Source organism: Carassius carassius, chromosome 39 (genome assembly GCF_963082965.1).
Source record: "Carassius carassius chromosome 39, fCarCar2.1, whole genome shotgun sequence".
Classification (NCBI taxonomy): Eukaryota; Metazoa; Chordata; class Actinopteri; order Cypriniformes; family Cyprinidae; genus Carassius; species Carassius carassius.
In genome coordinates, this window is record NC_081793.1 from 19,610,908 (window position 1) to 19,627,297 (window position 16,390).

At 41.8% G+C, this 16,390-nt stretch overlaps 1 protein-coding gene across 1 annotated transcript in view; it reads left to right on the top strand.

The window, feature by feature from the left end:
* The first annotated feature begins 555 nt into the window (after positions 1–555).
* gfra1b (gdnf family receptor alpha 1b) overlaps positions 556–16,390 on the top strand; it is a 37,205-nt gene continuing 21,370 nt past the window's right edge. Inside the window, exons 1-3 of the mRNA XM_059531094.1 lie at positions 556–916; positions 1,298–1,606; positions 1,792–1,875. Of these exons, the coding sequence (XP_059387077.1) occupies positions 856–916; positions 1,298–1,606; positions 1,792–1,875 (454 nt within the window). The 5' untranslated portion in view covers positions 556–855. The remainder of the gene's footprint in view (positions 917–1,297; positions 1,607–1,791; positions 1,876–16,390) is intronic.

Below are 16,390 nucleotides of genomic sequence, written 5' to 3' on the forward strand. Positions count from 1 at the left end.
CGCGACTTAATTATTGTCTGTAGCCTATCCGTGTTTACAGTAACCATAAATATTATTTATCACGTTATATATATATATATATATATATATATATATATATATATATATATATATAAACTCACAAAATGTTTAATATTTTGTTCACAACGTCTAGAAACTAGAAAAAATGTGTCCGCGAGAAGAACCTCAACTTTAAGTGGTACCTAATGGGAAAGAAAAAAACACCGAAAAAAAAAAAAACTCGACATTGAATGATTAGCACAATATGTCAGATATGAATCGCAAAGTGTATTCCATTTATGCTTGGATAGTCTTTGGATAATTCTTATTAAGTAAAGTGCTTAATGGAGCCTAATCAGCGAATATTTACTGTCCACTTGAGCCAAAAGATCCCAGCACATGCGCAGTAGCTTCACACATAGTGCGCGTACTTCGACCTTACACATATTGTCGGAAAACTGAACAAGCAACAGCACACTTTGACAGTTGATGTGGACTGACATGCACTTTGAATAATTTTGGAATGTTAATTTATGTTCATAGCCTATTTTTTTTAAGACAACCTGTTGTTTTGAACGATTGCTGAAGATAATAAAGAAGATATCAAAAGGTTGAATACAACGCAGTGTCGTGATATTAGTGTTTTTATCGTAATATCGGAACTCTCAATATTGTTTTTTTACTCTGTTCTCGTGGGGTGTGTCCATCAGAGCAGCACTGAGCGCTTGTTGGAGTCTGTCCGGATGTGTATATGATGTCTGATCACTTGTTCCTCACCAGTGCGCAGCTGGCGCCCAATGGATTTATTGTGGAAATTGTTCTATATCGTGTTTAACCAGTTTCTCTGCTCTCTGAATGGATCCGAATAAAGCGACGATGATATTCGCAACTTTTTGGATAATGTTGCCTGTTCTTGGTAAGTTGAGATGCATGTGTTCCAGTATTTGTTTGCGCGTTACATCTGTATCAACTAGCCTACAATAGACAAATATGCAATTCAGCATGCATACATTTTTTTATAATTATGATTGTTCATATTATTTTATTTCTTAATTCTAATTATTACTTGAAATATTGTATATGTAGCAGGAATTACTATGAAATAAAATACATTTTTGAGTGTTTTGTCTTTTATCATGTAAGTTGTCTCTATTTGTTTGAATTGGGTACACTAAAGTAACAAGGTATGTGCTATCACCTGAACAATGAACATTAGAAAATCGTGGTAATGATGTGCCAGGCAATTTCGCCCCTCTGTCTTTATTTGCATGTGTAATTTTGTCTTTTCCCTGCACAGATTTAATGCACTTCTCAAAGGCAGATGCGATCACACAGTCTCGGTCTGTTCGGCTGGACTGCGTTAGGGCTCATGAACAGTGTTTGGCGAAGTATGGCTGCAGCACTAAGTACCGAACCATGAGACAGTGTGTGGCCGGGAGAGCCGGTAACTTCAGCATGCTGGCTGAACCCGAGGCGCAGGACGAGTGCAGGAGCGCCATAGAGTCCATGAAGCAAAGTCCTCTGTACGACTGCAAGTGTAGGAGAGGAATGAAGAAAGAGAAGAACTGTCTGCGCATCTTCTGGAGTATATACCAAAGTTTACAGGGTGAGCAGATCCAGGATGAACACGATCCAATATGAGAAATGATCATGCCTTGTAGACCACTTTTGGAAATGCTAGAGCTTTTATAACCTAAAACAAAAGTTCAAAAGTGCTGGTTCTAATAATGATAAATGTAACAGTTTGGGTTTTTGCAAATTTACTATTTCTTACTGGTGTTTATCTTCCAGCCAATGACTTGCTAGAGGACTCGCCATATGAGCCTGTCAACAGCCGTTTGTCTGATATTTTTCGTCTGGCTCCAATAATATCAGGTAAGTCTTATGATAACATATATCCACCTCACACCTATCTATCAGTTCACACAAATCATTTAAAAGCTTTTTGCTGTCTGTATACTTAATGTGCTTAATATATATTGATATGTCTCAGGTTTATGTGTGTGTTCTTGAGATATGCTCATTTGGTTATATGGATAAAAGTTTCTGTAGTATGAATGAATTTAAATTGAAATATCTGGTGGCTTATGAATGACCCGCCTGCATCATTTATGAAAGCTTTGTAATGGATGTTAGAGTTTTGAGTGAACAGGTTTCAATGATGTCCTTGGAAAAGTGTCAATGTCTAATGCATTCCTGTAGAGGACTAACAGAACAAGTGCTGCATGATGGAGACGGTTTAGTCATGTCCTGTAGATGGCGCTGTTCCTCCCCTGTTCAGCTATAGTGAGGTCTGCTGGCGTTGAAGATAACACTGACTGAATCTCTCAATCTGAGCTGTGCTTGACTGTAGAAGTTCTGCAGTAAATCTACATGGTGACAGACAGTAGCTCTGTTTCAAAACCTAGTGAGTTGCCTCACTGCCAGCTGCCTACACGGACAGCGTTCTTACCCTCATGGAAACTCATAAGTGTCCGATTCGGAACACTCTACGTAGATGGTACCTCCTTGCAGTACACAAATACCACTCCACACTCAACTAGCAATTGATTTGAGTGTCATTAGACATCATGATGCCAAGCTAACAACAAAATATAAGCATAAAATACACCGCACACATAACTCTTAAATGAAAAAGCATTTACATAGACATTCTTTTCAGTTTTGTATATGTACATATACATACACACACACACACAAATATTAACTAATTGCAGTGCATTGTGAAAAATCTGCCTGAAACAAGGTATTTTAAAAGCTTAGAAACCATCATATTTAAGGTGTTTACCTATTTTAACAGCTTGTGATGCAGCTCACTATGGTTTGGCATAGAAAAAGTGTCTGTGGTTTGGTTTGCATTAGGTTTGGATTAAATATGAATATACTGTTGGTCCTTAAGGAACATGTGGGCATTACATGTGAGACAGCCTCCCCTTACGTTCCCTCTCGGTCCACTTCAAATCAATAAAGCACAGCTTCTGAGATTGCAGCCTTGTTCTTTCCTGAAGCATTAATCAATACGGTTAAAGATGCAGAATGAAAAAAAAAAAAACTGAAATATTCCAGTTTAAACAGCTGTTAATTCTTTAATCAGTAGTCTGGTACTATTTGAGCATTTTCACAAAATGAACATCACAGGCTTGCTTTTGTTTTGCTGTGCATCTGTGCATGTGTGTCAATTGCGTATGTGTATCTAACAGCAAGCCACAGGTGTTGTACATCGCCAGGAAGAGAGAGACATTCATTCTAATTATTTTCATATTTGGACACAACACAAGTGAATATTAATCTCACAGCAAGCCTCTTTATTTATTTTGCATATATCTAAAGCAAAAAATAGTGGAAAGGGGTGCAACGGTTTTGGCATGTCCCAGCAACCCCTAGTAATAATTCACAGCTGGGCTATACAGGAGTGAGCAGGATGTTTATGGCCGCTGCCAGAGCAGCTTCAATAAAAACTGATTTGGTTGAGAGACCCAGAGCCGCTGTGCCAGTCCTCTACATAACCCAGATGGAGAGACATTTCCGTTCTTGAGGTGGTGCATTGTCCAGATTGAGCAACGGCAGAAAATCCTCTATATTTAAATGATGAACTGCATCAACCAAAACTAGCAGCAAACCCATTGTTTAACACAATAGTTTGGAGAGAGAGAGAGATAGGAAGTAACTTGAGCAGTGCTTATGTGACCCGATATATCTTTGACCAGATCTAGATTTAAAGGTTCTTGACTACGCCACCTGGTGCCTCTCACACCAGGATATACTTTGCACCTTAACTGCTAATTATCTAATCGAAGGCAAGCAGGTTCGTAGCAATACACCAAAGATGAACTGAACAGAGACGTGCTTTCAATATAAAAATAATAACAAAACTTTATTGTACAATAGTATAATACAAGAGTCACATCGTCATACTGGAGGCACAGTATTAAAACGAGAGACTAGACCTGGTATTGGCTGTTACAAGAGACAATACGATTAACAATTTAATTAGAAAATACTGATTCACTGTCAAGGCAGGTTACCTGTCCGGGATACGCGTGACGTTCACCGCCCGTGCTCTGGATACTGTAGCCCACGATCACGTGCACACACACACACACACACACGCACACACACACACAGGCAGGCACAACCACTACAAGCCAATGATTCAATCAATATTGTGAAGTGCAGATTACCACTACAATACGTGGTGCAGTGCGCGAGGACGGAACCAGGAACCTCTCTTATGAGCAGCTACTCTAGTACTCTAGAAAAAGGAAGAAAATTACAAGAAAGTTATCACTACCAGAGTGGATAGAGAATGTAAAACTATACACCACTAGTACAGCCAATACCATATCAGTCGGACAGATATGTAGACGGAGGCTACAGCAAAATAACCACAATAAAAAAGAAAAGAAAAGATATCTATAAAACTTAATTTGGGCAAGGCAAAGCAGCAGGAGCAATCTGTCTACAAACACAAAATCATTAAAATTAGTGCTTGATATACACAATGCACAAATAGTCCTGTAGCATCGCAAACATTTCATAAAAACATTATTTTCTTTTACCTCAATGTAGACATACGAACTGACACAGCGGAAAAACAGCCCTTTGCGCCAGTCTTCACAATCCTACATAACAGTTGTTACACACAGCATATTCATCAAATACATTTATATTAAGAGTTGACAATAAAACACAGTCATGCATTACGTCAGGGCAACACAATCAGACTCCTTTTACATGTGTTCAATGCTTTTAGTCCTAACACACTGGATCTACCCGTAACACAATAAACAAACATTTACCTTCTTAATGTTGCTGCTTAGTTGCGGTACAGCTACCTGGCAGGTGCATTGCCCAAGACCTGTGCGCAAATGTGCTCATTAAAATGCATGTCCCAGCAATGACACCCACGTTATGATTATCAGTAAAATGCACAAATAATACCTTCAGTAATACACAGCACGATAACCCGGAAGCATCTGGCAATCAGTCAAACACCTATTTTCCAATAGCCCAGTATTAGATACAATATAAATGCTTAGCTTGCTACATCATATAAACATTTACCATACCTTCGTTGCACAGGAAAACCACATACCCAAGCAGTAACAAAATGTATCTGAACACCAGAGAATCTCTCTAAGCCCAACAGTGCAGACTATTTTATAGAAACTGACCTAGACGCAAATGAGTTGTTTAGCCACTCACGGCTAGCTGGGTGACGTCAGAGGACTACCGTAGCTGCAGAGGGACAAACTTCAACAGGACAGCGAATACTCTGACGGTTACACTCTACCCCCCCGATTTGTTATCGGCGTCCCGCCGATAAGCTCAATAGGTCATAACTCTGCCTTTCTTTAATAAAAAGAATACAAGATAAACAAAATGCAAGGGGGTAACCTAATACCAAGGACGGAAAACCGTTGTCACTTTACCGCTAGACCCAAGTACTTGAGAGTTAGTAGCCCCATCTGCCCTACTCACCACTGGCACTGGGAGGTGGTGTAGGTTGGCGTGTCTTCCAGCAGTAGTCCGAGCTGTTCTCCGGGGTGCCACTGAGCCAGCTAGTGTCTCGCCCGTGATGGGGGCGACATGCGGGGAATCAGGCAAAGCCAGCCTGGGGGCATCCACTGGAAGAGTGGTGGCAAGCTGGATAGGTGGAACCTCTTCCCGAGAGCGGACAAGAACCCATCGACCAGGGGTGTCACCATCTGCTGACTGGCTTGTTTCCCCCTGCAGTTCCACCGGCCTGTTGGGTGTTTGTGGGTCCTGATCCAAGTGGGCAGGCTTTAGCATGGTTCGATGTACTTGTCGTACTTTGCTTAGGTCCTGTGTTGGGGCCACGGAATATACCACCCCACCAAGTGGGGGTGCACGGATGACCTGATGTATTGTGGCGCCCCAGGCATCTTGGATCTTCGAACGGCCCCTCGTTGTATGGTCTCTGATGTAGACGTGCTGTCCTTCTACCAGTGGCTCACTCCGGATTTTCTGGTCATGCCGTTCTTTTCTCTTGGAAGCAGCAGCTTGCATACGCTCCTTGGCATTCTGGAAGGCCACATTAAGGCGCCGCTGGTGCTCTTGGACCCATTCACACACATGCCCGTGTCCAGGCTCTTGTACCCTGCCAAGCAGGAAGTCCACCGGTAACTGGGGGTCTTGCCCGAACATAAGGTAATACGGTGAGTCGCCAGTTGTCTGATGAACAGCAGTGTTGTAACTAAACACTAATTGGGGTAGGTGCTCTGGCCAGCGGCGCTTCAAATCCATGGGCAGAGTACGGAGCAGATCGTGCATCGTGCGGTTGAAACGCTCACACTGGCCGTTGCCCTGAGGGTGATAAGGGGTGGTCCGGGTCTTCTGGATACCGTACAGGGCACACAACTGGTAGATGATGGCATTCTCAAAGCTGCGTCCCTGATCAGAATGTAGGCGAGCTGGGACCCCAAAACGAAAGAACCACTCCCGGATGAGCACATTGGCCACAGTTGTTGCCTTCTGGTCCCTAGTGGGCACGGCCTGTGTGAATTTAGTAAAAACATCCGTCATGATCAACACTTGCTCTCTACCATCCATTGCAGGCTCCAGGAAGGTGAAATCCACAGCCAATATCTGGTTTGGACGAGATGCCAGGAGGTGCCCCATGGGTGCATGGGGTCGGAGTTGCGAAGACTTCGCAAGGGTACACCGCTCGCAGTTCTGACACCACTGCTTTATATCTTCCCCCATTCCTGGCCAATAGCACCGCAATCTTATCAGCTCTGTGGTACGTTCAACTCCCTGGTGGCCATGGTCGTTGTGGAGCTGCTGTAGGACTTCCTCCTTTAGGCATGCAGGCAACAAGAGCTGACGCACCTCTTCACCCCCATCTGGAAGGAATGTTCGGCGATAGAGCAGTCCATCGGCTCCCACAACACGGTCCCATTGTTGCAGCAGCACACGGATAGGGCCCGGCAATTTCCTACGCACTGTCGGGTCGGGCAGACCCTGTGCCAACCAAAATGGCAGAAAGGCCCCGATAGTGGGGTCTGCTGCTTGTAACCTTCTTAACTCCTCGAGGGTGCGGGAGGGGAAGGCCGAGACAGCCATCTGGATTGCCAGTGGCGGATCTTGACATCTGGTCGTTTGTACAAGAACTGGTATAGCTGTCCCTAGTGTGGAGGACTCTATGGTCTGTCCCAGTGGTGCTGCAGGTTGTCGGGAGAGGGCATCTGCATTCCTGTTAGTACGACCAGGCCTATAACGGATGATGTAATTGAAAGCAGCCAGCTCGGCCTCCCACCGCTGTTCAGTCGCTCCCAGCTTGGCAGTCCCCAGATGGCTCAGGGGATTATTGTCCGTCCAAACAGTGCATTGTTGGCCCCACAGATATTCCCGAAACTTGTCGGTCATGGCCCACTTCATTCCAAGGAACTCCAGCTTCATTGAACTGTAGTTCTTTTCTGATGGACTGAGACTACGACTAGCATAGGCGATTGGCCGGATCTTTCCTTGCTGCTCCTGCGAGAGAACTGCTCCGAGACCAATGTGGCTAGCATCCACCTCTAGAATAAAAGGTAAGTTAAAATCAGCGAACGCCAAAGTGGGGGCACTCACCAACCTCTGCTTCAAGGCCTGGAAGCTGTTCTCACAGACATCTGTCCACACTCCATCAAGCCGTGGCCCTTGGCCCTTCCGGGTCTTAATACCGCCAAGCTGTGCCCCCAGGTGGTTTAAAGGAGCTGCCAGCTTGGAAAAGCCCTCCACAAATCGCCTGTAATAACCCGCAAAACCAAGGAAAGACCTCAAGTCGGACACGGTGGTGGGACGGGGCCACTTAGCCACTGCGGACACCTTGGCTGGGTCAGTGGATACACCTTCGCGGGAGACAAGGTGGCCCAGATACTGGACTTCCTTCTGGAAAAAACAGCATTTCTCCAGCTTTGCTTTCAGACCTTCTTTCCGTAGACGGCTCAACACTAGATCCAGACGGTGTATATGATCTTCGACACTAGAAGAAAAAACAATTATATCGTCCAGATATAGTAAAAGGGACTGGCAATGCTGTGCTCCAAACATTCTCTCCATCAGTCGTTGAAAAGTGCTTGGAGCGTTACACAGTCCAAAGGCCATACGGTTAAATTCAAATAACCCAAAAGGCGTACAAAAGGCAGTCTTTGGACGGTCTTGTTCGGTCACAGGTACCTGGTTATACCCGCTAGCCAGGTCCAGCGTGGAGAACCACTGAGCCCCCGATAGTGCATCCAAAGACTCCTCGATGCGGGGGAGGGGGAAGGCATCCTTTCTGGTCCTGCTGTTGAGCTGTCTGTAATCAACACACATACGCAGGCCACCACATTTCTTCCGCACAATCACAATGGGAGAGGCATAGGGGCTACTACTTTCTCGTATGACCTGGCTGTCTAGTAACTGTAGCAGGTGGGCCTTAACAGCATCATAATCAGAAGGGGGGAGACGCCTGTAACGTTGCCTAACTGGTTGGTCATCTAGCAGAGTTATATCATGAGAGATAAGATTAGTACAGCCAAGGTCACCCTCAAAAGCAGAGAACACTGACTCATGTTTTAACAAGAATGCCCTTATCTGTTCTTGCTCAGCCTCCACTAGCACTGACAAATCAAGGGCCTGTATCTGCTCCCTCACTGACTTAGGCCTGACTTCCCCATTAGGAACCTGCATGCTAGCCACAACAGCCTCTATTTCCGGTTGGTCTTCAGAAATGCCCACAGGAAGGCCCTCAACAGTAGCGTGAACCAGTAACCCTAGTGACTGGCGGGGGTATAATATAGCACGTGTAAACCCCACATTGACTACAGGGATAAAAGCTGTACCTTGCTCTACGCGCACTAGCGCAGGCGAAACTAGGAGACCACTAGGTAAAGAGCCGCTAGTCGGTTCCAACAGGACAGCAGGAGCATCACAAAAGTGAGGGGAGCAGGTGGCTGCCACCAATTTTACAGTGCCTCCTGGTATATGAATGGGCCTTCTACCTCTAACTTTAGCTACACCCATTTTGGGTGGGAGAGAGCTGAGCTGGACCCGATGACAATGCTGCAAGGCGTGCCGCCATGGGAGTGAAGCATGAACTACCGGTGGGAGATCAAACAAAGAAGAACCATGTTGGCCAAACAGTTCAGCATAACATTCTTGAATAACATTCATTCCAAGCACACCCGGCACAAGTGGAGGGGTTGGCTGACCTGGGGGATCTTTAACCACTAGCCAACCTCTTTGGGGGATTACCTTCCCTAATACTTCAACTGTTAGCTCAGCATACCCGATATAGGGTATGTCTAGACCATTTGCAGCCCGAAGCTGCAACCAATTACACTGTTGAAGTTTATCCTTGAAATGTTGCACAAAGAAACTCTCCACCAAGGTAGATACCATAGACCCTGTGTCTAAAAGACAACTGACAACTACTCCCCCTACTCTCACAGCTACCTTCGGGCACTGAGCGACAAGGGAGGTTACAGGGTGGCTAAAATTGTCCTGATTCTGAGAGCCGCTACCATCCCCTCTCAGCGTGTGGCTCTGCACACTGAAGGGAGCTAGTTTTCCGACTGAGAAACTGAGACAACATTAGCCTGAGCTTGGGCCTGGGGGATGCGATTAGGAGCTACTACTCTCTCATTGTTACACTCTCGAGCGTAGTGACCAGGCTTTAAGCATCGCCTACAAATGACAGTTGACGGCCGACTAACTAGAGGGGGGTGACTGGGGTAGGCTGGGCGAGCTACTCCCTGTAAAGTAGTTAAGGCACTAGTTAAGTGGTTGATCTGTTCTTGTTGCTTCAGCAACATGGAGCGCAGCTCTGCCATTTCTGAACTTGCCATACTAACGGGCAATGAGGCTCTGCCTGGCTGAGTTTTGGAGTACTGCAGAGCACAAAGAGAGGGAACTGAATGACTCCTACCCCTATTAAAGTCACTGGGCCTGCCCTCACACTCCCACCGGATGGCAGCAGCACGCACTTCCAGCATGGACATCCCTGGGGTCTGACGGACAAGTCTCTTCAATTCCCTGCGAAGATCCGAGTCAATAACGTGCTCTGCAAACTGGTCACGGAGCAGCATGTCAAACTGGGGTACTGAGTCAGGGGAGACCTGTTTAACTTTATCCATCAAAGAAAAGAGAGCATGTGAGTATTCTTGTAAAGATTCACCATCTAATTGTTTTCTAGAAAAAAAAACTTTCTTGTAAGGCAACATAAGACTGGGAACACCCATAAAGTTCTTTGAGAATATTTGCAATCCTTTCCGGGTTTTCCCGATCTGCCCTTGGCCTATAGCGAATCTCATCTTTAGCCTCCCCATCCAGATGATCAAACATAAAGTAAGCTTTGTCAAGTGCACCCAAATGTCTAGTACGCGCACAAACCTCCACCTCTTCCACCCACTCAACAATGTCAATACCCACCCTACCCCGAAATACAGGACACTTCCATTCCCTAGGCAGATAAATCAACCGTTCGTGGGAAGCTGGGTTGGCAGAATTGTCCGGCTGAGGCGGCGGTGGTCGAAGGCAAGCAGGTTCGTAGCAATACACCAAAGATGAACTGAACAGAGACGTGCTTTCAATATAAAAATAATAACAAAACTTTATTGTACAATAGTATAATACAAGAGTCACATCGTCATACTGGAGGCACAGTATTAAAACGAGAGACTAGACCTGGTATTGGCTGTTACAAGAGACAATACGATTAACAATTTAATTAGAAAATACTGATTCACTGTCAAGGCAGGTTACCTGTCCGGGATACGCGTGACGTTCACCGCCCGTGCTCTGGATACTGTAGCCCACGATCACGTGCACACACACACACACACACACACACGCACACACACACAGGCAGGCACAACCACTACAAGTTAATGATTCAATCAATATTGTGAAGTGCAGATTACCACTACAATACGTGGTGCAGTGCGCGAGGACGGAACCAGGAACCTCTCTTATGAGCAGCTACTCTAGTACTCTAGAAAAAGGAAGAAAATTACAAGAAAGTTATCACTACCAGAGTGGATAGAGAATGTAAAACTATACACCACTAGTACAGCCAATACCATATCAGTCGGACAGATATGTAGACGGAGGCTACAGCAAAATAACCACAATAAAAAAGAAAAGAAAAGATATCTATAAAACTTAATTTGGGCAAGGCAAAGCAGCAGGAGCAATCTGTCTACAAACACAAAATCATTAAAATTAGTGCTTGATATACACAATGCACAAATAGTCCTGTAGCATCGCAAACATTTCATAAAAACATTATTTTCTTTTACCTCAATGTAGACATACGAACTGACACAGCGGAAAAACAGCCCTTTGCGCCAGTCTTCACAATCCTACATAACAGTTGTTACACACAGCATATTCATCAAATACATTTATATTAAGAGTTGACAATAAAACACAGTCATGCATTACGTCAGGGCAACACAATCAGACTCCTTTTACATGTGTTCAATGCTTTTAGTCCTAACACACTGGATCTACCCGTAACACAATAAACAAACATTTACCTTCTTAATGTTGCTGCTTAGTTGCGGTACAGCTACCTGGCAGGTGCATTGCCCAAGACCTGTGCGCAAATGTGCTCATTAAAATGCATGTCCCAGCAATGACACCCACGTTATGATTATCAGTAAAATGCACAAATAATACCTTCAGTAATACACAGCACGATTACCCGGAAGCATCTGGCAATCAGTCAAACACCTATTTTCCAATAGCCCAGTATTAGATACAATATAAATGCTTAGCTTGCTACATCATATAAACATTTACCATACCTTCGTTGCACAGGAAAACCACATACCCAAGCAGTAACAAAATGTATCTGAACACCAGAGAATCTCTCTAAGCCCAACATAGATATAGAAACTGACCTAGACGCAAATGAGTTGTTTAGCCACTCACGGCTAGCTGGGTGACGTCAGAGGACTACCGTAGCTGCAGAGGGACAAACTTCAACAGGACAGCGAATACTCTGACGGTTACACTTAATATGCCCAACAATCTTTGGTTGGTTAGTGTTCATTGTGTGTCCTGTCCATTAAGTGCTTTTCTATTTACTTTCATGAACCACTGAATCAGCCCACACACAGGACCCCAATAATAACTGACCCTAATCTCTTACTCTCAGTGAGACATCTCTATACAACACCTTGTGTGGGTGTTTTCAGGCTGTTCACAGCAGAAATGGATACTAAAGTCTGAGGCTCGTTCTCACAGTGCCAACCAGCTCCAAATTCCAACGGTCGTTAGGTATTGTTGGATCAATGTGTTAACCCTGACAGTGGTTATCGGGCTGAGTGAGCATGACAGTTATGTTTACAGGCTATAAATACATGCATAGCAGATTGCCTTCAGAGTATTAGAAATGTTGAGGCAATCTGAGCCAGCATTTAGTTACAATTAATCCCTTGGACTTGACATAGAAAAAGTGACTTGACTCAGATAGAGGCATTAACACTTTAGAGAATATCTATGATGAGTCAGGGCTAAGGACATTCCAAAATCTGCAGTCTTGTTATAATCTGCCTATAATCCAATAACCTTGTCCTGAAATCCTGCTCAAAAGCTGATAAACTAAAATGTAGTTCAATATATTATACATCTTTGAAAATTAAAAAATTGAATTATGTAGGATGAAACTTATTTCTTACCCTGTGTACGACAAATATAACAGTGTTTTTTTTTTTATATATGATGTTTTTTAAATGTATTATGGAAATGTCCCCCGATCTTCAATTTTTGGGGTCAATGTCTCTGCTATTTTATCACAACTTTTGGAACTGAAGCTTGATCCTGATCCTTGTCTATTCCTTCTAAATGATGACTCTTCAGTAACCCTGCTTTTAAACCAAAAACATATGTTCTTCTCAGGGTTAACAGCTGCAAAGAAAACTTATTAGTTCTTGGTTTCCTCCTAATTTCCTTTCAAAACAGCAATGGCTGTCCTTTTTCATTTAGATATTGTTTGTTTGGAGCGATCCACCAGATAAAAAATTCAAACTATTCTGCACTGGAACCAAATACACAATGTCTGATCTCCATTATTAAACCTCAAGTGATGTGAAGGTATAGGCTAGGAGAGGTTACTAAGATGTCATCTAAGGTATGGGACAGTAGCTTCCTTTGTTTGTTTGATTTGTTTTACCTTTATTTCATTAGACACTTTCTTCCTGTATTTTATTAATCTCTGACATTATGTATGTTGTTTTTCATTTTATTACTCTTTTTTCATGTATGTGTTTCTGTTTCTGAATTCTGTTTTTCTTGGAAAGTGATTATATTTACATTTAGTCGTGTACAGTAGCAGATGTTTTTATTCAAAGTAACTTACAAATGAGAAACATCACAAGCAATTTGTGATAAGTAGGGTTTATAGTTTTTTAAATATTATTATGATGTAAGATTAATAAAATAATAATATATATCTATATTTTTTTTATTAAAACAAAAAATGATAAACTAAAGGCTATTGACAAAATTTTAACTTGACAAAAATTGTCTTAGAACAGTAGCCATTTATACTGTTATATATACAATTATGTGTATAGACCTGAAGAAAAAAATAAAACTATGGCTGTCGATACAGAAAAGTAACTGTGATTCATTTCTGGCCATTCTTTAGAAAGCTAAATTATTAAATTCTTTCTTTGCAACATACGTTTTTGCAGTATGTTTGTACAAGAAAATACTATTTCAGACTTAAAAATGTAATGTTTAATTTGATGTATTTCTATGTAGCTGCTGATGAAATTTACTAGCATGAAAATATGTTTCTATGCCAAATTTATTTATAGTGACTTTTTTTGGAACTTTTGACGAGCTTCCCAGTTTGATACCCATGCTTTAGAAGACATTTTAATCCAAAAGTGCCTTACAAATAAGAAACATTAAAATACATTTCTAATAACTAGAATAGTTTTAATAGAATAGTTTCAACTTGTGTCAAACGAGTTGACTTAGTGAGAGACTTGAGAGTTGACTTAGACTCTATGGCAGAGACCTGCACAAGATTGTCAGCGCTGAATATCCTTGAGGGAAACATGAACCCGAGCTAATAGACAAAAACATAGCCAACAGAGTATCAGCTTTCTCAAACTCTTTTCATAGCCCTAACAGAAATGCCTGCTCATCTAATTGTAGCTGTCCTGGGCTCTAATGCAAAAACGCCAATGTTTCAGTAAATGTGTTCAGGTTACACTTCCTGTCAGAAACATAACTGAGATCAATATGAATGGCCGCATTAAACGGCTAATAATTGCTGAGCAAGACAGTTTACCCTCCAACTTAGCATTTTAAACTCTAACAAACGTAAAATTCTCCATGAAGATGCATCATGAGGTAATAGCAGTCAAAACAGATCGAATAATCACACACGTTTTGCGTCATGTTTATAAGAAGCTGGGTTTACGGACTTGATGCCTCAGTTAAATGGGTATTGTTGGAACTGCAGAATCTTTGTCCAGGATGCATCTATATGCAATCTGCTGTACAGGCACTTTCTGTTTTATTTGATGGTACAACCTCTACATAGCTTTTGTGGGTTTGGGGCTTTAGTAACAGATCCCCTTGAGCTATGGGATCATGAGAAAAAGGGAGGGGCAAAAATCTGCCATATGAAAGAGCAAAGACATGCCCTGTTTAGTGAAAAGGTAGCCAAAAGGGTCAGGCAGAATTGAACTGAATTGTACAGTGATTGCCAGTAGGCAGGCATCTCAGTGTAGGTTATAAAGCTTATTAGGTTTTCCACAGTTAAAGGGATTGTTTACTCAAAAATGAGCACTCTGTCATGATTTACTTACCTGTATGTCGTTCCAAATCCATATGACCTTCTTTCTTTATGAGGAAAATTGTTTTTGTGGATTTAACGAAACAAGTTGTGAAACAACATGAGTAAATGATGACAGAATTGTCATTTTTTGGTGAACTACCCTTTTATGTACACTAGGTTTTTATATGTCTAAAACATTAATGGGCATACTGTAGATCATATGGCACTTTCTTCGTCTTTCAGTGCTATGGCAAAAGAAACATATTTATTGTGCCATTAATCATGAGATATTTAGACCAAATAACCACTGTGATTTATTCGCCTAGCAGTGTTTGAATTAAAATGGTCCTTTCCATAAATCAATAAAGAAGCGGTCATGAGAGACAAAGAATGATCATACTGTCACTGTAGAGCGAGAGTTGTGCCACCTGATCAGTGAGGAGCTGAAGCAATGAAGACAAAGAGAACAGCAGCCACTGCTGGATTAATAAATAGTTGAACTGCATGGAAAATGAAAGGGATAGTTCACCCAAAAATGAAATGTCATTCCGAACCAGCGTGGATTTTACTTCTGTGGAACATTTTGTGAAACATATCTACTTATGTCTGGAACCTACTTGTATGGTTTTGAACATTCTTCAAAATAACTTTTGTGTTCTACAGAAAAAAGAAAGTCATTTTTGGGTCAAATAAATGTGTGGAACCAAAGATCATAATGAAGGCTGGAAAATAAAATGTTTTGTTATCAGCCACTCCTATCAGTTTATAAGGATGAATGACGTTCCTTGCCTTGTTAATTGATTTTCTCATGTCCCATCTTTTGTCTGCAAGCTTGTCAATAATAGAGTGTTCACAAAAAGCTACAGTATAAATTTGTGTCACTATACTATGCAAGCTACTCACAATCATATGTTATGTCAAAATGAGCCATTTGGTTTAGCATGTATAGCATTTGAGACACACACACACACACACACACACACACACACACACACACACACACACACACACACACACACACACACTACTGTTCAAAAAGTGTTGATGACATATTTTTTTATATTTTGAAAGAAGTAACTTATGCTCACTAAAGCTGTATCTGTTTTATCAGAAAAACTGTAATACTGTGAAATATTATCACAAAATTAATCCTGTGATGCAATCCAGTCTTCAGTGTCCCATGATCCTTCAGAAATCATTCAAATTTTTTCTTATCTTATGATTCTGAGCGGATCTTGGCCTTTATTGTAAATAGTTACCATTTAAAATGTGTTGTAAAATAAAGAATGAAAAATAATTATTTGGATCTCAAGAAACATTTCTGTTATTTTATTATTATAAAAGTTGCGCTGCTTAAAATTGTTATGAAAACTGTGAAAATCCCATGATTCTTTAAGGATCATGATTATTTCTTTTGCTAATATTTATGGCGAAATGCAAACGTCTTTACTGTCATTTGAGATTAATTTAATGCATCATTGCTAAATAATGCATTATTAATAAAAAAACAAAAAAAAAACAAATATATATATATATATATATATATATATATATATATACACAGTATATTACTGGCCTCAAACCTTTCAACAATAGTGTATT